The following is a 21,036-nucleotide window of genomic DNA, read 5'->3' as shown; positions in this document are numbered from 1 at the left end:
TCTATGCGTACATCGGTCATCATTATATTGTAAATGGTTTTGCTAAAGCTATAATACTTAATTACAGTGGACCCAAAGCCGACAACAGAGACATTTATAAAGAACATTGTTAATATTAGCGGCCTGTTAAATATTCCAGATATTGTGAAAGGCTTGTCATTACTCTAATTAGCATCGCGATCGCAAGGACATAAAAAATCGGTTGTCACAAAAAACAACAGCTACGATGTTACAAGGCAAGATATGATCACAATCGCCTATAGATTTTTTCAGATAATGTTTAATAATTATTACATAAGAATTTTTTTAAATTATAGCAGAAGGAATTCTTTATATTTGCTGCTAAAATATTGAACCATATATAAAATGTCAGAACACAATATACTTACTCAGCAGATACACACAAGTAGTATAATCATAACTTAGTATTTCAGTCAGTCCGATTTTAAAGTAGAATCGGTCGATGACTTCAGAGTAGGTACAGTGTTCCCGTTTTCTAAAATTCCCTTTTTTTAAAATATTTGAATACAGAATAAAAATTAAATAAATACAGTATCCTATGTTTGACTCGTATAGTAAAACTGAAAATGTTACTCATGCTGAACTAACCTGTATCCTGTCCTCCGGAAGGTCGGTCTTCAACGAGAGCATCTCTCTTGCGTACACGTCAGGGTAGTGCGCATCCTTAAATGCCTTTTCCAGCTCATCCAGCTGGTACGAGGTGAAGATGGTCCTGCCACAGAAACCGAACGCAGATGGGTAGACTTGGATAACATTAAGGATATGGGTAGGTTATAACTTTTTATTACTCTGTTCTAAAATCTAGTCATAGAGATTTCATAATATAAAAATAATGTAATGGACGCAACAAACTACTTAAAAAAAAAATGAAAAATCAAAAGTCATAATACATAACACGAACAACTAGTAAACATTATAAGATTCTATATTTTGGTGAGATGGTCTCATCTACTCTTTGTTCAAGTATATGTCACCGTAAAGTTGAATAACAGTTCACAATCTTTCGACAAATGGCTTGTACAATTTTAAGGTGATATAGATAAATGTAACTTATTATGTTATAAGATGAAACGCATCAGACTATGTTCACATGTTTTGGTTTGGATGCTCTAACACCGCTCCACATATTATTTTTGCGTGTGGCTTTGGTAAATTAAGGTGGTATTTCATGGAAAATATTTACCTATGTCTGCGTTTTTTCTTCTTTTTCTTTCCGTTGTACCCGGTGAGGCCGTCGACGGTGAAGTCTTTCGCTGCTTCTAGTGAAGATACGCCTGTCGACAAACAAAATTAATTGATTAGCTTCTTCGACATCAAATTTTCTCTTTACCATCCCCTATGCAGTTATCAAGCATAACTTACCCAACCCATTAACTCATCACAGTTTATACTAAATGAACTATTAGTGTACCAAAACCTCTAGAGCTTTTATTATTTATGATAGAGGTAGGTGGACGAGCAAATGAGCCATCTGATGGTAGGTAGTCACCACTGCCTTTAGACATTCGCGCTGAAAGAAATATTAACCATTCCTTATGTCACCAAGGCCCTACCTACTTTGGGTGCTAAGATTTTATATCCTTTAGGCCTGTATTGGCTCACTATCCCTTAAAACATGAACACAACAATACTAATTACATATTACTGATTGGCTGTGGAATATCTGATGAGTGGGCAGATGGACTTGCACGAAGAACTGCCACCAAGTGGACATTAAAGATGACATAGTTCTTCAGAAACCTACTTACCTACCTCGCTTTTTTTCTTATTCATAATATAAAATAAATATAGAAATCGCCTCTTCGCCGCGTGCCGATTTAAATGTTTTTTGAAATAATTGGAAATCAAATTATTTTCTCATGGTCTAGATACTCTTAAACAAACTATTAATGTTCTTTAAATTTCGCATAATATATTAATGTTACACTAAGAAATATGTGCTAAGTAATAATAATCTAGGCGATGATACCTAAACAAGCAAATACTTTAATACGAACCCGTAATTCAGATAGTTTATCCGCAAACGTGCGGGGATTGTCACATAATCACCGAATGTGATTGCCAAATGAATTAGTAAACAGGCGAGTAGGTAGCAGAATAGATCAGAGAGGGGCGAAGCTCCCTCCGGGACGCCGGGTAATTGAATTTGGCGCCAATGAATACGACAATGAATTATTAAATTTAGAGCGGTTGCCTTACGGACAAAATAAGCGCTGTGAAACACTTGCGCACAGTACATTGGTCAATATCTATGAGTTCCTAATACTCGATGAATCTTACGGAGTAATGTATGTCGGGGTAGTTGGTATCGGCGTGTGGTATGTTTGTCGGTCCGGTTGTGTGACGAATCGCGAATAGTATTGTTTGCGAGGGTGCAAGTGTTAACTGGTTAGTTGCGGGTCAAGTCACGTGGTGGTGTAACTTTATTTGTTTCATTGAGGGAGATTATCGGATAATAGTAACTGTTGATCGTATCGTCTTGAATATACAGCAAAAAATAGTTTTTTTTAACATAATTCAATTACAGTCACGCATCTTGTGGTGATATAAACAGCTGGCTGTATCGTAATGAAGTTCGTAATCAAACCTATTTTTGGGGAACTATGAAGAGAACAAGAATATTTATTCTCGTTTACAAGATAATTAATAGTTATTTAGCTATTGGAGTCAGTCTGTCGACGTCAGCTTCAGCCCTTCAAGTGATCGATAATCTGCAGCTCCTGATTAGCTAGTACAGTATTGGCGGCGAACACGCGTCTTGCGCCAATCAAGACCGCCCAGCCAATCGATTGGCCGCCGCGCCCGTCACTTGACCAAGCTTTCTTACCCGTACTATAGCTACTTATATTCTAACTCTATTAGGTAGAAAATGAACACAACAAGAACACAAAACAGTCTGGTATTAGGTTAATTTATATATTTGCCCATTTATATATTTGGCCCAGTGGTTAGAACGCGTAAATCTTAACCGATGATTTCGGGTTCAAACCCAGGCAGGCACCACTGAATTTTCATGTGCTTGATTTGTGTTTATAATTCATCTCGTGCTCGGCGGTGAAGGAAAACATCGTGAGGAAACCTGCATGTGTCTAATTTCGACGAAATCCTGCCACATGTTTATTCCACCAACCCGCATTGGAGCAGCGTGGTGTAATATGCTCCAAACCTTCTCCTCAAAGGGATAGGACGCCTTAGCCCAACAGTTGGAAATTTACAGGCTGCTAATATAAAAATGCTAGGTAAAAATATATATTTGCATGAACCTTGACGACGTCATATACGTCAAGGACTGAAATTTTCATTTAGAGAACAGGAAGTAACAAGTCATCTTAGATTTCGATGCTTACTTCAAAAAATTTATTTTATAACAAATTGACACATCTTTGGCCTTCTGTAGTTTTAAATTTAATTTCAAGTCTAATTTATTGCAGAATATCGACACAATACAAACAAAACAAATACAGTCACAACGACTAGATCCTAACATAGGCACAAGTATTCATATCAGCGGGTGCCCCTAAACATCGTCCGATGTATTTAAGCCGGTGTTCAATAGGAACTGGTCACTGCAAACAATTAACGCTGTCCGGGCAATCGATTCGTTACGCTAGGCCGCGCCGCGCTGCACTGCCTTGACCGATTGTTATTGTTTAGACTAGCTTTACGTCCAGTAGCGTCGCCAGAACATGTAGGTATATCAAAGATTTTTAATTTATTTCGGATGATGTATTTCAATAGGAATTTATAAATCTTTATAGATATGTTTCAACAGCAGCTAACTCACATCCAAAGGCATCAATTCAATAACAAAAAAAATATTTAAAAAAAATATAGAATATGTTACTTAACTTTAAAAGTTACATTTAAAAAGTAGACCAAATGTGTGTGTACAAGCTTAGCACAATCGGTTGTACGGAGTGTACCGGGCACAGACTAACAGAAAACGTTCAATAACAGCATGTAGGAAAAAGGATTCAATATCGTCGACGACATCATCATCATCAGTTTCTAAACCAAATTACATTAAAATATGTCCGTCCAGTCGTTCGGACGTGATTCCAACAAAATAATGCAGTACTCAGTGCACAAAGTATTCTGTACATTACTTAAAACTTTTCAAAATGTATTAATTTCAAAGATGTTGAAGTGAGAAGTAATTTCTTAGTAAGACTGTAATATACTGCGCGTCCTCGGGGAGCGAGCGGGTAGGGGCGCGCTCGCTTGTTGTGTAGAACTTTAAAGTACAACAAGATGAATGTTAGCGACTAAGACGTAGTATGATTATAATATTTTATTATTAAAACATGGGCGAAAAATATTTTTGATTACATGCAAGCACAGGTGGATCCTATGTCAATAAGACGGCAATTCCAAAATGTTCGGGCACAGGACTAATACAAGGCTGAGTAAAGATACCTACAAACAATAAGAAGAAGACTAACAACTCATAGTTCAAGTATCCGTAAAAATATTTCAACGATAGAGTTATCTTATACTGAAAATATTTACAATTCAACAAAAGGATCGCGGTACTCAGGCCGAGTGCTTGAAAAACTTTTCAGTAGTTTTAGTTGAGACTAAACCGCTTGGATTTTTTAGTCGAACCAGTAAAGTTGCAGACTAATGCATTGCTTGAAGTATTTTGATGGCTAGGCTGTGACCATATAGCATTTAACAGAGATGATTGTGGAACAACGGGCAGACCATTACGTAAAACGTAGCACGAAACTGATGGGTAATGTATGCGCTGGCACGTCCCTCACGCGCACCCTGAAATGTACCGTAGACACGCGAGTTAGAGTTCAAATTCCCGTGGTGGTTATTTAAATACAAGGACCCTCCCTCGGGCTGAGAGAAAATATGACTCTCGGCGAAGGAAAGCTACTCGTGCTGGAGAGTACACTGCCACTTTACCGACATTGTTACAACACATAATAACAAACATGGCTTACGACTAACGAGAGGCTTCAGCCATTGTACGCCTAATTCTGAGATCAACTTCTATGATTCCACAATGAAAGGGTAAACTCGAGTGTCACTTTGCTTGTTTTGAGTTTTTCGATGCGAGTCGAGTTTGAAATCACATGGAGAGTCGCTAATGGAGAGGCAAAAGGTAGCGACGTAATGGTAGTCGACGTTTTAATTTAAAAACTACTCGCCCATGTTTATCAGGTCAATAGATATTATATCAGAGTAGAATTAAATAGTTTTCAGCTTATCTATGAAGTCCTTATAAGAATCGGTAGTTTTGAATAGCGAAAAATAAGACAAATTGTCTGAAACACTATAAAAAAGACAAAGACAGATTTAAGAAATCTGATCGTCTTGTATCGTCAATAATACTTTAGAAATTTCAACATCTTACCTACCATTGCGGATTATCGCATTTGTTGGGTTCAAATGATCGCCTATCGTGTTGCAAGCCACCCACAATATAATATAAAAAGCCCAAAATTGCCACACAAGCAACGTGTAGTGAGCGACAAATATAATAAATATATCGGATAGGCGCACCGAGGCTTCGCTTATCTCATATATTGAGCCAATTCGCAGCCGCCAGCGCCGGCAATTGCCAATTTTCGTGAGATCAGCACGAGATTGCATTTATACGCCCCGACGAAAATCGCGACCACTTCACGAGATTCACTCGCTACTGGGTGTACGGGAATGGCATGAAAAATTGGCTACATGCAGACATGTCTGCAAATTTATTGGAATCTTCGTCTCCTTCCTTACATTTCGTCGACGCTGTGCCGCGCTGCCTACATCTGAGGTACCTACATATGTAGTCAATATATACCAAACACGCGACTAGTTATTAAAGAGTCCATGCCGTTAATCTCTGTATTCGTGCATGTGTCAGTAAAGTTGTCATTTAATTCGCACGACTAACAAATTACGCTCTAAGAACTTCCACGAGTGTGTTCGTATAATTCTTTCTTTAAAAAATAAAACAAGTAGATATGTCCCTACTTAAGACATCGATGATCGATCTACACAAGAAAACGATTTAAGTTCAATTTCAGCTCGATGATGTATTTGGATATTAATTTTCAAACAAGAAAAACTTATACCTTTGTTTCCGGTTTAAAGGGTAAGTGAGCCAGTGTAACTACAGGCATAAGAGATTAACATCTTAGTTGCCGAGGTGTGTGGCGTATGGACGGTGTAGAAATTATGGTTAAAAATTCTTGCAGGGCCAATATCTATGGGCGGTACCACTTACCACGAGGTCCAATTACCATTCAGCCATTATACCTATTAGAAAAAAAATCTTTTAAAAACATAATTTTACTGTTACATAAACAATTTCACAACGGCATATCTACAAGATGTTGGAGTGTGACTACTCTATGGCGAGCGTGTGCGGCGACAGGTAAACAGTGTGATTTAAAATCAATCTTAAGGCGTGGAGAGCCGCGGGGCGCGCAATTAGCAGAGACATTTCACTCGCGACAATTTCTTCGCAAGAAGCCAATTTCAACATCGCGACCGAGGATATTTGATTTTCGTTGTCATTTGAGACTCGTATTTGAGTCCTATACATGTGTTTATGTCGTTTGCAGGGCACGCCAGGGTCAGGGACGTTTACTGTTCTTGAGCTTAGACCCAACTGCCTTGTTCGTTAGCTCATAAGAATGCAGATTCCGAGGTCATGGCTTCAAATTGACATGCTAATGAGTATACTGGCTAATATATCGCTTCTTGTTCAGCGTAAACGTTTTCAGCCCAACGAAACATCCGGATGTACTTAGATACACTTTTTGCTATCCATTACTTTATTTACTTTTCTGGTAAAACGTTTTCGTCATCAACATAAGTGATCGACGATGCCGAGTTTTATTACAACTCATCCAGTAGTTTTACTTTGTTACGTAAAGAGGATGCTAATTGAAATTGTGTTTTACCTCTTAAGAAAGTAACTTCGCCCATTACATATTATAAAAAAAAAACAATTAGTACGCAGGGGATGTATTAGTTTTACTCCTGAGGATTTCTATTAATTCAATGTCGCTGCGTTAAGCGATCTAATTATTTTTAATCTTTAAATATATTTGTCCAACATTGTACAACACCCAAGCGCTCGGGAAATGCTAATATTAGAACCTCCAAGTTGCCCGCGACAACGAATACCAGCGAATGTTGCTCGCCATGTACCTAAGGAGGATAAAAACGTATTGCATTACCTGAATAAAATTGTCGAACAGCTACCGTTACATGAAACAAACAAAATAAAGCGAATTAAAATCAACATAAATTATAAAACGACATTATATTTACACGAAATAATGTCAATACACTACATATACAATATATACAAGATACATTTACAATTAAATATATATTATAATATTTAGTGAGTATCAACTACTCGATGATCAACCAATGATTCTGCCGCCACACATTTTAATACTTTTCATTGATGAGTTCAGGATTGAAGGGCGAGTCGGAAACATGTCAGATCACGCCAGCAAAGTATCGACGATATAATAAGTGATTAATGCTTCTCACAGTGCCAGTGTCTATGTGACAAGTTGACCACTCACCTTCAGTTCGCCCATCAGCTCATCTTGCTGTCCTTAAAAAAAAAAAAAGTACCGCTTTCTTCTAAAACAGTTAATAGACCCACTCATATGATATACGGTATCATGAAAAAAATATATATGAAAGTGTTTCATCAAGTGAAATAGGACAAATCAACTCAAGTGATAAGTATTGTGCAATCGTACACTAAGCTAGCGTTTGTTTCGTCAAATGGCACTAATAATATGCTACGTTGGAGATGTCCTTGCGGCTGCTTGGTCCGACTGGCCCAATGTAGCTTTTAATAGAAAAACTATGTTATTTTCTATATGACTACTATTGTCTTACACGGCTTTGCATAAAGCAAAATGTTTCGCGACGTAATAAATTTAAATTTCTTTAAAGTTTTGATGAAGCATCATACGAATATTGATATGGCGTTTTGTAGGTATGTATATATATATATATGAATTCTAAGCAATCGTAATAAAACTCTTCATATTAATAGTCTAAATCGAGGCGTCAAAGTTAAAAAAAACATCGCAGGGAACATTGATGCTTGCGTCGGATCACATTTCGTTCACACGGCGCAGGCGCGGGCGCAGAGTGTGAGGAAAACAGACCAAAACCACTTCGCACAAAACAATATGGTCTCCTCTCATATTATGATCTCCCGGGCTGCGGTTGTGACGTGTTTAGCCTTGGCCCGTTTGAAACGTCCCTCTCAGATCGGAAGACGCTTTTTCATTCTGATAAATTACAAGTCAGCTGAAATACATTTTGAACTATTATAATAAAAAAATATAATAAATTTTCATTAAAAATAAAGACTTGAACACTTTTTAATAGTTTCTATATTAATATTATTAATCATACATTTTTAATTTATTTTAACACATTTACATAGAATCAAAAAATGTATTAATTCAAACTTCATAAAGCTTATATTATGTTCTGTTAATTATAATAAAATAAATTACAGTATGAGATTTTTATTGTTTTTTTATTTAAGATTTTTGTTAGTGTATGCCTCGTTGGAGTAAATATTAAGTTAACGAATGAAAAGCGAAGTTGTGCGAATCTATATTACTGTCGTTTTTTGTTATCGTAACCTACGTCATTAAAGGATTTCGAAATAATACACAACCGATCTACGTAGGTTGGCCACAAACAATAAATTGTTAATAGGATGATTACTGTTGTTAACATATTATGTATAATGTATATTTGTGTAATCAACTGTTATACTTAACAAGATAAATACGTACTCATTTAAACTTATAAGAGTTTGTTAATAAGACAATATATCTCAATTAAGCCTACCCGTACGTTTACGAGAGGCGCTTGCGCAATATATCCCTTTGATTGAGGCTATTGTCTCATAAGTAGTATTAAGTAGTTTATGTGGTTTATTTATTCATACGTGAAATTAATTTTCAATAATACGTTTGCAAAGCAAATTATTTGTACTAGTTCCATTGAATATCTTATACTCATAAGAATATCCCTGTAAACTGAATATTATTTAATTATTATTTTTTTTTTGTTTGTATATAATAATATCTATGTACCATTTATTATAAAAAATATAATTTCGAAATAAATGTATTGTACGTACACAACACAAAGTACAATAAAAAAAGATGATTTACAAATAATAAAATACGACGTCTAATGTCGTCATATGAATATATATTTTTATTTTTCAAAGTTTCTAAACACAATTACATTATTTTTCGGTATATTAGAAGATTACAATAATACGGTGTACTTACCTAAAGAGCGTGAGGGTTAGTTTGGGGGTGAGGTCGCTGGGGCCTCGTTACGGGCGGAGGGCGACGGGTTTTTTGAAAATGATATTGTTGTGAGACGTAATGATGTAAAAACTTGTATCTCTATTTAGGTTTAATGATATTTTGTGAATGATATACTCGTCGAGAAATATTTAGGAAATATATGGAGACGAGACTTGAAGATTTTGGTTAGTTGATTTATTACAAGCGTCGCTGGTGTTATTTTTGGACCTTTTACGGGACCATTGTCTGGAGCGCGCCTTATTAGATTAGCGGTGTGCGAGCCGCAGGTCATACGAGTAATGAACCCGACACAGATAAATATACCTATTTGCAAACATTGTGAGTTTTAATTCAAACTAATTGCCTCACGGAATATACAAACTAGTTTTGTGACTGTGATATAAGTTTCGATAAAAGCAGTCAGTTCTTAAATATCATAGTTTTATATTATCTTGTAAAAAGCTTAAATTCACAATTGATTACTAAGAATCAGAACGGAGAAATTGTGGACAACATCTTATATTAATCTTTAGTGTGTCCGACGTGTCTTTACCTATATAATATTTTAACTTTGTTTCTTTATTTTGGTTTTACGTCCAATACTTGGAATAAAAAGTTATTTAATTGAATTGAATTGAATATTTATTGTAAGCATTCAAACAAAAATTTTAAAAATAATCAGAATATTGTAAGCTTATGAAAATACTATGCTGCTCTTTGACTATCCCTTGTGTAATTTTTTTTTGTATGGACGTGAAGTCTCTTTCAGCGGGAGAAAGAGAATCAATATTTTTTTAAACAATGTACAATATTTCATGTCTAGCATCGACATAGGATACCCTAAAGAGTCAATCTTTAGGGTATCTTTTATTTGAAAATAATCCTGAGTGTAGTAGCTCATGGTTGCAATAAAAATGCATCGTCACCACTGAAACAACATGCTAAATTTCAAGTCCGTAGGCAAAGTGGAAGTGGCTTAATTTAGTTTGAATTTTTACCGAAACAAATCAACTAAAAAAAACGTTGCAAGTTAAAAAGGTTTTAAACATTCAGTCCATTTTATCGATATCTCCGCAGCTTTGGCGCTACAAACTATTTCTGAATATTCTTACTTTAATTTACACTTTGTACTCCCAGAAATTTCGATGACATTTTGTACTATTTTTAATCTTGGGATACAATTTTAATATTATAAGGTCCCTGTATAATTTATTAGTATTTTTTCAAGAAATCTTGATACTAGGTATAAATAAGTAGCTATATATTAAAATGTCGATAAGAAAATTAGTAAAAGTACTTACTATCCGTTATAAGATTGATTAAGTAAAAATGATTGTTAACTTACATGTGAAGGTGTCGAGATAAAAGGAAAACTATCGAATGGATAATCTCCTATTTAAAATCGACTAATAATCATATTATATTTTGTAATCTACAAACAGAGAATGGTTTGCCAATCAAAATGCTAAGACGCCAATTAAATGCGGATTGCGCTCTTGAATTCACATGAATTTTGGCACCTATTACTAATTGAAGGCCCTCGACTTGTCCCCCCACGTGACCTACAAGGAAGCACTAGCTCCCCCTGTCGGAGTCGATACAATTACTGCGACCGCTCGTCGGGAATAATTTAAAAAGAACAACATATTTCGTTGGATGAGAAAGAAATGTTGGAATTTTCTCGAACTCAACTTTAAAGGACTTCGCTAGATAATTTTTAAGTTTGTAGGCTAATGTGAATCTACAGGTTTAATTTGAAATTTATAATTTAGCTTTTTAAAATCGACAAAATATCTAAATTATACAAAAGTATCCTTCTGTATGTAGAGAAGAATATTAATGAGAGTAATTCAAAACTGAAATTAAACGATGAATAAAAATAATACTTTAGAGAGTCTGGCAAATACTTTCGCGTCAGATTTTGTACCTACTTTGTTACCCAAACCAAATAACAATTTTTTGGTTGAACCAAACTCACAAACTTTTCATAATTGATGAGACTACAGTGCTATACTATAGTGATTGATCTCGTCTGTATGTACACTTAAATGAAAAATAGCTATCAGTTACGTCGGTGTTGATATCATAAATTCAATAAGGATTTAGTGAATTAGTAAACTGAAGATTAGCAGATGAATCTAACTATAATTTCATTCTTTTATCTCGCATATTTGAAAAAAACTATAAAGGATAATGTGGTTCGTATAAATCTTTGTGTTCTTTGATTGATAAGTGTTTAGTCTTTATTAATAAAATCGACAATTGGGTTTTACAAGAAATTATAAATAGACATTTGACATTATCCTTTTTTGTCAAGTCACCGATTTATAATGTAGGCCAGCTAGAAACAGTGCAGTTATTATTTTCGTGTTACAAAGCCTAAAGTCTTAGATGTTCTGTAGTATGCTTCCTTTTATTTCTTTTTACATTTACGAAGTGACAAATGTAAAGTTGTGAGTTTTTTATGTTATTATCATAGCAATTCTATTTATACTTATTTCCTGTTATTTTTTTTATTACATTTTCTTTAAAGCAAATCGTTTTAAGACAATCTGACAATGAAGTTAGCGCTGGGTGCACAAAAAGCGAGGGTACATAACTGGGCATTGTTGGCAGGCATCGAACTGGAAAAATATAATGGCTGGATAATAACATTATAGCTTTCTTCCAGGGGGGTGTTCAGGGGGAGCGGGGAGAAAGGAGAATTATGGGCGGGGCTCCGTGGACTTAGGTCTCACGCTTCTAGGTCAATACAGTGGAGTCTAGAGGTGAATGTTTCTACTTCATTTGCGCGAGTTACAATCATTTTCTTTGAACTGTTAATCTTTTATTGTTTTATTTTTCTCCTGTGTCTAACACTTTCGGAATTAATCTGTGAAAAACATTAAAATGTATTTTTGTGATATTTTGCTAACCCGTTATAGAGAGTAACCTCTACAAAGTAATCGCTCCAAACTTGCTTGACAAACCCTTTTTCAAGCTAGAATTGTGAAGCTAGATTAGCTTCAAGATCTTTCACATAAAACTGCTACTTAAGTAATAAAATAATAGATAAGTCATCCAATAAAATCTAAGTTAACGAAGACAAAGACGACGCCATCAAAACGATCACACCTCTAAGAAATCTTTGAAGGAAAGTTCTTTTAAGTCTATGTAGTTACTATACAGAGATAATCTGACGAAGGCGCTAGTAATGAGCTGGCACTTAGGGATGGGACACAACCTATTATCAATGCTAATGGCATCGTCGTCTTGGAGGAAGCCTCCGACAGTCCGCAAGCGCGCAACTTAAGTCCTATTACCAGGCAATAAGGAGTATTATCTTATGCTTCGATCGTAAAATACGTTGGTTTATCGGCACTTAATTCATTATTCGATCAGTGGCTTGGAGTGGGGGTGGAGGGGGTATAAACAGGGGGTGTTAATCGTAAAATATTATTGTTGGCTCGTTATCGAGGTGCCGAATTTATTTGCGCGTTTAAGCATTGTTCTCAATCAAATTTAATTATTTTCAGTGACGTAGACTACGAAATATTAATACATAACAATTTAGAAACCTATCCCTAAGCATATTATGAATTTTGTAGACGAAAATATATGCGTTATGTTTTTGAAATCGATAAATAATCTTAAGTATAAATTAATTTGTTAATGTGATTTGGAAACGTAAGAACTAGTTACAATATAATATCTAAATTAAATTTGCATGTATACATGTGTCAAACTATATATGTAGTATCTTATAACAAAAATGTAGCGCAAACCTGGTTTCGATATTTTAGCAATGGAAGCCCATTCGATACAGTAGCCGACAAGCCGATCCAGCCACTAGCGCTATGGTAATAAGGGTTTAAAACGTTCAAACACATCCTAGACTAGATGCGAGAGTAGTCGCTAATTGAATTTTGTAACACAAGCCGCGCCCGCCGAGTGGTCGAGCGATATTTGCTCTCCACTCCTCAGTAATTAGTCATTTGATTATCGCCTACGGTTACATCTCTTTGAATTGTCGAAATAATTGCCATAAATTGTATCAAGCTAAATTTGGCGAAATACTATTGGGGTTTTAACGAGTTACTTTGACTTTTTTTGGTTATGAAGAGACCGCGTGACAGTAAAAGAGGTGAGTTGGGGTTTTCGAATAAGCCCTGAAATCATTCCATGTCTTGCATATTGCGGTCCATGTGCACGTATATGTCTTACATGTAGTTTAGTTTTTGTACAGGTCGAGAAACCCCCATTTCATGCAGATGGAATCTTAGTTAGAGAAAATAAATATATTCACAAATAGTAAACCTGAATTGTTGGTCTAATATTCAAATGAATGCACATCTTTAAAGCACGTAGTTGATGTATTTTGATTTCTTATCAACGTCAGCGTTGTGATTCTATCTTGGATGTTCAGTTTTTGTGAGACGTTCTTAGATCTCAGTCAAATACATCTCAGTTGAACAACGTTTACACTGATATCATTATCCAGCTTTAGTGATAGTGATCGGGATTTTTGATGCTATTGTTATTTGTAATAGACGAGTCAGACAATTAGACAGTATCGTGATGACGACGAAATTGCTTAAACTAATTTTAGTCAAGAAATAAAATGAAATTATCATATATTTTATAGAAAGTTTGTTAAGAATACATATAACAAAATTGCAACGGCTTAAAATTATATCGGATGACGTTTTTTTAGGCCAATATTTAAAAATAAAATCAATTTTAGATTTGAAGAGTATCATCATATCACAAACACAAATTACAATTTTTCATCTTTAAAACTGTACTGAACTGTAGGAGAATTGAGCGTAGTGACCAGATGATTAGTACGACGTCTACTTTGTTTTGTGTAGTCGTCCGCAGATTCGGAAAGTGTTAGGAGAAAACTTGTTGATGAGTAAGATTTTCGGGGTAGTTTAATCGGCACTTAGATATTCGTTTGTTTGTTTCGAGTCGATTTCACCGGAGTCAAAGGCCGGCGCGGTGAGAGCCACGAGTGCCACTTACGAATTGTTATGCGAAATAAACTGTTTGAGAACATCTGCGATTGTAATGGAATACACGAGCGATTGTCTCTTGATGTTTGCTCGTTTTCCAGCAGGGGAGCTGTGGGGAGTGTTTACACAGGGTTTTGCTTATTACTAGCTTTTTGAGTATTGGCTCTGAGCTCTCAGAAGTCACTCAGATTCCGCCACGACGAGGGTTCAGTTCTGCTCTGCGAGAGAAATGTGCTGATGTTGAATTAGTTATTATGGTATTCTGATTAGCATTCGAGAATATATTAAAACTTTCAAGTGCTTTCGAGTACCCAATCTGTAGTCTGTACGAGATCGAGGTTTCTAGACTTGTCGCACATTCTACATTTTCTGATAACTCGTCCATGATGCAGCATTACATTACATAATTTAAGAAACTATTATTTTAACATTTTTATAGTTTTTATTGTCAGGTTTGTTTAACGAATTGTTGCTTAAAAAAATATCGCTCGTAATTAGGTGTTTTTTTTTTCTAAGTTGTTTCAGAGATTGCTCCTAATTATTTTTATGAAGTTTATTTTAGTATCGAAGCATACTTACATAAAGAAAGTGGAGTTAATCAAACAGTCGTACAAAAACAAATGGAGAAGAATCCGATACTTCGAAGTGTCGAGCCGCAAACACTAATACATTGCTTGTTTTTGTAACTTGTCGCCACTTAGTAAAGGAAAACAACGGCTTCTCTGACACCTGACACCGTCTTGTAACAGCTCATCAATCAAGCTAATAGCCACCTTATTGTCTCATCTCTAAGATGCATAATCCATTATTTGAAATGTTTACAGTGACAGTCGTTACATATCGCGCTGTGACAGGAAAAAAATCATTTCCTTACGAATGTTGTGTAAAAGATAACCTTGTGTTGCGCCACGGCAGATAATAATTCTGTTAGTGTTCAATAGTTCGTCATCTGTCACGTGTCTTTCGACACATTTCGTGCTGTTTTTAAAAAAAGCTACTTTCGAAGGAATTCTTGCTTACTTGTATAGCGTTACTCGATTAAGAAATCAACTTTATTTATTTAAGAATAAATTCCTAATTCAATAAACACGATTGTTTAGCATTTTTCTTTATATTTTAAATAATAAGAACAGAAAGGAAAAACAATTCAACTTTATTTAAATACCATTGAATATGAAGCAATTATTAGAAATTACAACTCGGTGCTAGTGAAGTTTATTGTTCCGCAGGAGGCAATGAGGTTTTTTAATAGATCGAGTGAAATCATCAAAGACGTCAAGATGAATTAGGAATTTCAGAAGCAGAGTTACCTGATCCATATTCATGCGCGATGTAACTGACTATATTGACGTAACACGTCGCGAACTTTCGAGCGAAGTGCAAAGTCGGATGTGCTGCATGAATATGTAACGGTCTGCAGCGCAGTCTCACACGCTGTGCTGCCGAGATCGGCTTTGATTGTGATCGTTGCCGGTTACTTGATTCATCTGAAGATATTTTCACTTGTGATACGGAAATGGCGAGTTCCGCAAACGACGCCGAGTTTTCGTGCTTCATACTATTTACTTGCGGATTTATATACAATGGAAATTGGCCGATTTGATTGGCTTCCTATTTATTCAGCTCTACTGGAAATGTAACTTGCAACTTTCTTTCTGCTAACGCGGGATCATCTCGCCCTGTTCCCGTTTTGCTAACTCATAATATACGCGCGCGCTGTTTCACCAATGAGCCTTGCATGCAAAGTGATTTTTCCGTTTTGACTGCAACGATTCTATATAGGTACCCATTGTCTCGTGTACATAGAACAACGACCCTTGCCCCTAATTTTCATATTAAAAATGGCGGCTTTCTAAACAATGGCACGCAAAACGACCATCGGGTTCTTTGTTTTAAAAACAATAAAACAAGCGCGGCCATGATGGTAAAAATGTCAAATCTACTCGTGAATTCCTCCCTGCGGCGTTCCAAATATGAAATACCCGCGCAGAAATGGCGGCGAAGGCAATTTTTACAAATGGCTGCCAGGCCCCCGCCGGGCAGGTGGTTTGTTTTCTGTTAGGCGCTTTTCAGACTCAACTAGGGTTGCAGAGCCAGAACCAAAATACACACGACGTGCTACACATCGCCCGAACGCTGGCGATGGCGCTGGCGCTCCGAGCGTATAGGATGAGTGCGGGTCGGGCGTAATCGAAGCGCGGCAACAAGCCGAAGGCCGCGTAATTGAGTAATTCGAGATCAACAATCGTGCCTCTATCTCAACCTCTCTAATTTGCATTTAACAGGATATTTTCTAAAACCTCACGTCCTACCTAAGCAAATTCTTTTTTGAGTCACACAAAACGTTACATATATCTAAAATGTTATCGAGAAAAGTGCTTTAATGCGAAAAGTTCAAAGTTGATTTTCCTTTGGGGCATAGATTGGCATATGATTTATGATATTGGGTAGTCGGAGCCTGCGCGGTGACGTTTGACGTTTGGCGGATTCATTACTGAGACAAAGGCGGGGGCCGAGGGTACAGCGGGGAGGGGTGGTGCGGTGCGGGGCGAGGGGGGTGCACACGAGGGACCCCCCACCCCTCACGTAGTCCCCCCGTAACCACCTCCAGCCACTTTCCTAAATCAGCAGCGTGTATTGTTTAGCATTAGTTTCAAAATATAGAAATTGCAGCCGGAGGCCTGACGGCATCACAAATACCGATAGCTTCAGGGAAATTTGTGTCTTCGTATAAAATAATTGATGTTTCTAATTAGCGAAGTAATCATTCGTAAACTTTCAAAGCACATCAGGTTACACAATGAAACGAACTTTTAATCATCCAATGTTTAAAAGTTACCAGAACTACAACAGAATAAATGTAGAAAGTTGTCAATCTTTATGTCATCGTGGGGACGAGAAATTTATCGGAAATGTTTACTACTTAGGTGGAGTTTCTAATTGAAAAGTTATCGATTAATTAATTTTATTAAAGTTGCTCGGTGTCTACGAGTAGTCGAAATAATTAAAACACAAATGAATTATTATGATCTGCGTTCGTATTAAGTATATAAACACATTACTATAAAACAGTATATATTTTTTATTTAGTGTTTCCACGTCCTCGTCTAATTAAAATATTTTAGAAATATAAATATATCGTGACACTGACCTGTGAGATGAGGCTGCGCAGAGGGACTGTAGGGCGACTTTATTTGCGGGAAACCTGCGAACAAGCGATACATTAATTAAGCTACAAAACAATTAACTGCACTTCCTACAGGAATTTCAATTTAAAACTCCTTGCCGTGATTTACCTGAGCCAGCGGGCCCACGGGCAGCGGGGGAGCGTCGTTAGGTCGTTTCGGAGACTTTACTGCAGATAAAACGAATTGTTTTTCGCTGAGGGCGACACAGACATTAGATGCGACGTCGCCGAGAACCATGCCGTTCGTGGGGAAATATTCGTAAATATTTCCTAAGCAATGCGTTCATACGGCTACAATCTGCCTCGAAAATAAGCGATTGACGTGTGTTAACGCGATCGTTATTTGTCTACCAGAGAAATTAGGTTAAGAGTAATAATTTGACATAATATTTATACTATACGATATTTTACTCAGGTATATTTTCATCAACAGTTAAAAAAACAAGTGACTCAAAACATTGCCAACAAAGCAAGCAACTGTCCGGTCTTGATGAACACGTCTTATTAAAACAAAGTTCTAAATAGTTGTTTTAATCAAAAAGCGGAATTTACAACCGACAAAAACATTGTTTGAAATAAAAATATCCGATAATAATTAAATCTGTTACAACAATGCCAATAAAGCTTTAATTGTACTTTGTCTCGATTTATTAAAAATATTTGTAGTATTGCGTCTAAAAAGATTTGTGGATTTTGATGAGAGAACTGAATTGCAAAACACATAGATTAATCACAGAAACCATTTTGTTAATTAATGTTTTATGTTCGAAACCAGAGGTAATTGTTAGTAAATGCAAATGTATAATTGTAACTTTTATAACGAACAAAAATGGTAAAGAATAATACGAGCTTTATTATTTTATAACACAGAGTTAAAAATGTAACTTATTATTTCTGAGGTCTAAATGTTTCCGTTTGTCTGATGTCTGGGACCTCGTCTTTTTAGTGCACGTAAATATTTTTGTCTTACGGCAAAATTTATTAAGTCTATTCTATTTCGAAATTGGTTCATTTGTCGGGATTCCAACATCAGCCCTTTAAATTGCTTAATTAATACTATATTTACAATAGAATTGATTAAAATGTTCTAAATAAATTTATATCAAAGATAAATCCGAAATATACGGAGGCAATTATTACGGTTAGAATAGTTCTGATTCGAGTGGGATAATGAAAAATTAATAATTATAAAAAATGGATGTGGGAATATAGTTTAGTAAATAATAATTACATGACAATAGTTCAGTAACCCAATATTTGATAAGTAGTTAATTATATTGAATATTAGTAATATTAGTATTGATTCGGGGTGCCGGTGTTAACATATGAACAAGAGATAGAAAAAGTCCTTAAAATTCTTAAAACGCACTTACAATCGGTGTTCATTTGATTATATGTCTTCTTGCTATAGTAGAGATGTCTAAGCCCGCAACACTGATCATTCATATAGAGACAAAGATAAAGTATTCTTTAAAACTCATCAAAAAAAAGAAATAAATAAAATAAAAAAAAAAACTTAATATGATATAATTGATGCCTCATCTCTGGAATAGGTTTAAGTGGGGCTGATACAACAGATCTTAAAATAAACAACAACAAAATATTGCCGTCAGAAATAGCACACCTACTAAATTAATTTAAAAGCTACCGACAGGATTCAATGAAATGAAACGCAGGTAATAGGTAGATGAGTTTTACTTCCAACTAAGCTCATATCTAGTTCACTCCCGAACCAACAAAGGCGATTGCAAAATCCTATTCTCCCGAGCCACTATCGTGTTCCAAACACCGGACAAAAAACCTGACAATGCGAACTGTAATGTAATCGCGTATTCAGAAAATCGAAGACGTTTCGCCACGACTATTATTTTTCCCTACATTTAAAGTTATAAGTACGAAGGGGCATAAAGACTTCCTCAATTACGTGGCGGTGAGTGGGCGTAATGGTGGTTTTGTGCTGGCGGCCGGATGCGGAGGTGTTGACCGGACGGTAACGGTCGCGTGGTGTGGTGCCCGTGTCACGTGGTTATTAGTTATGTGTACACGACACTATTTACCGTTTCGTTTCGCGGCTGATATTTTCCTAAATTTTTATATATTTAGATTGGCGTCGACATTACCTAACAGCGTATATATGTTCTTACATTGTACACGTATTAAACTGTAATGGAGCCGTCCGTTAGAGTCAAATTAAAACGTTGCTCGGGGCTATGAAACTATAATGTCATCAAATATTATAAAACATTTACTGTGTTTCTGAAGAAAGGTCGCGATGAAATTATTGATTACATTCTAATGAACTTTATTGAAATGACACCTGATTATTGTATTGTATTTAAAATACTTTTACTTGGAAGTTGGAATCTTCTTGTAGATCATAATGAATGAAAATGAAATGGTAAGCTGTAATTCGACAATATACTGCATTGGAGCAGCGTGGTAAAGTAGAGATCCTTATAAGGAGAGGATGCCAATAGTGCTAAATGCCATATATCTAGGATATATTAGTATTAGCTTAACATGCTGTTAAAGTCAAAGGCGAGCACCATTTCTTTGAGAATTTTGTGTTGATATTGTAATAGAAAATGTCGATGACTCACTTACGACTCTTTTCTAAAAACTAGAATTTATCTCGTTTTCTCTGGCGAAAGAAAACATACATGTATTATATGAAACTCTGCAACATCTGTATCAAATAACCTACACAGGAGCAGCGTGATGGAATGAGCTCCATGATTTCTCATCATGATGAGAAAAGGGCTTTGCTCAGCAGTGGACTGTTAACGAGCTGTTAACGATCTGAACGAAAAAATACTGGATGTTGCAAAAAGTTCTTGTAGGAGAATATTTTTTTATAAATCCGATATAATCCATCTGTTTAATAATCAGTTATGTAATGTATATAAATGAATACACGTTGTAAACATACGTATGAAATAAATAAGTGTAAGGTACGCCATCTTAATAGCCTTGCACTAGTGGCAAGCTTTTTTTTATGTAATAGGTAGTCGGACGGGCAAATGAGCCACCTGATGGCAAGTGGTCATCACCGCCCATAGACATTGTAAGAAGACGCTGTAAGAAATAATCATTCCCTACTTTACTGATAGCTTAAAAAGAGACATAAAACATTTTACAAAATATTAATTGTTCCATAGATTATTTTATTGGTACTAATCTGTCTGACTGTGATAGTTTAACCTCGAAACACAAAACAATTATTCATACATAATTCACAATAAGATCGTCTTTTTCTTAAACATTCTTAGTCGGTAACTCAGAGCTTATAAAATTAAAAAAATAGTACGCTCAAGTACACTCTTAGAAAGTCTTTTAAGTAACAAATTTACATGTTTAAATTAAATGTAATTACAACTACGATCGTTTCGGAAAGTAGACTATAGAGACGGACCGGCTAAAATGATATTTTACTTGGATTATTAGAGACCAATAAACAATTGTCGCAATGGTATGATTGAGTCCCCAGCGACTCCTATCCAGCTTAATGAATGAA

The 21,036-nt window shown here is 35.8% G+C and overlaps 1 protein-coding gene across 3 annotated transcripts in view; it reads right to left on the bottom strand.

The window, feature by feature from the left end:
* Positions 1–21,036, bottom strand: part of LOC113396542 (visual system homeobox 2-like) — a 100,900-nt gene that overhangs the window by 53,594 nt on the left and 26,270 nt on the right. For 2 of the 3 annotated variants that reach the window (XM_064217175.1, XM_064217177.1), the window contains exons 2-5: positions 17,487–17,540; positions 7,209–7,229; positions 1,206–1,295; positions 610–737 (exon numbers count right to left, since the gene is read on the bottom strand). In XM_064217175.1, the coding sequence (XP_064073245.1) occupies positions 610–737; positions 1,206–1,295; positions 7,209–7,229; positions 17,487–17,540 (293 nt within the window). The remainder of the gene's footprint in view (positions 1–609; positions 738–1,205; positions 1,296–7,208; positions 7,230–17,486; positions 17,541–21,036) is intronic. The other variant, XM_064217176.1, reaches the window with a different exon arrangement.

This window comes from Vanessa tameamea, chromosome 15, assembly GCF_037043105.1.
Source record: "Vanessa tameamea isolate UH-Manoa-2023 chromosome 15, ilVanTame1 primary haplotype, whole genome shotgun sequence".
Taxonomy (NCBI): Eukaryota; Metazoa; Arthropoda; class Insecta; order Lepidoptera; family Nymphalidae; genus Vanessa; species Vanessa tameamea.
Note: the sequence above shows the minus strand (reverse complement) of the source record. Positions and strands in the feature narration are given on the sequence as shown.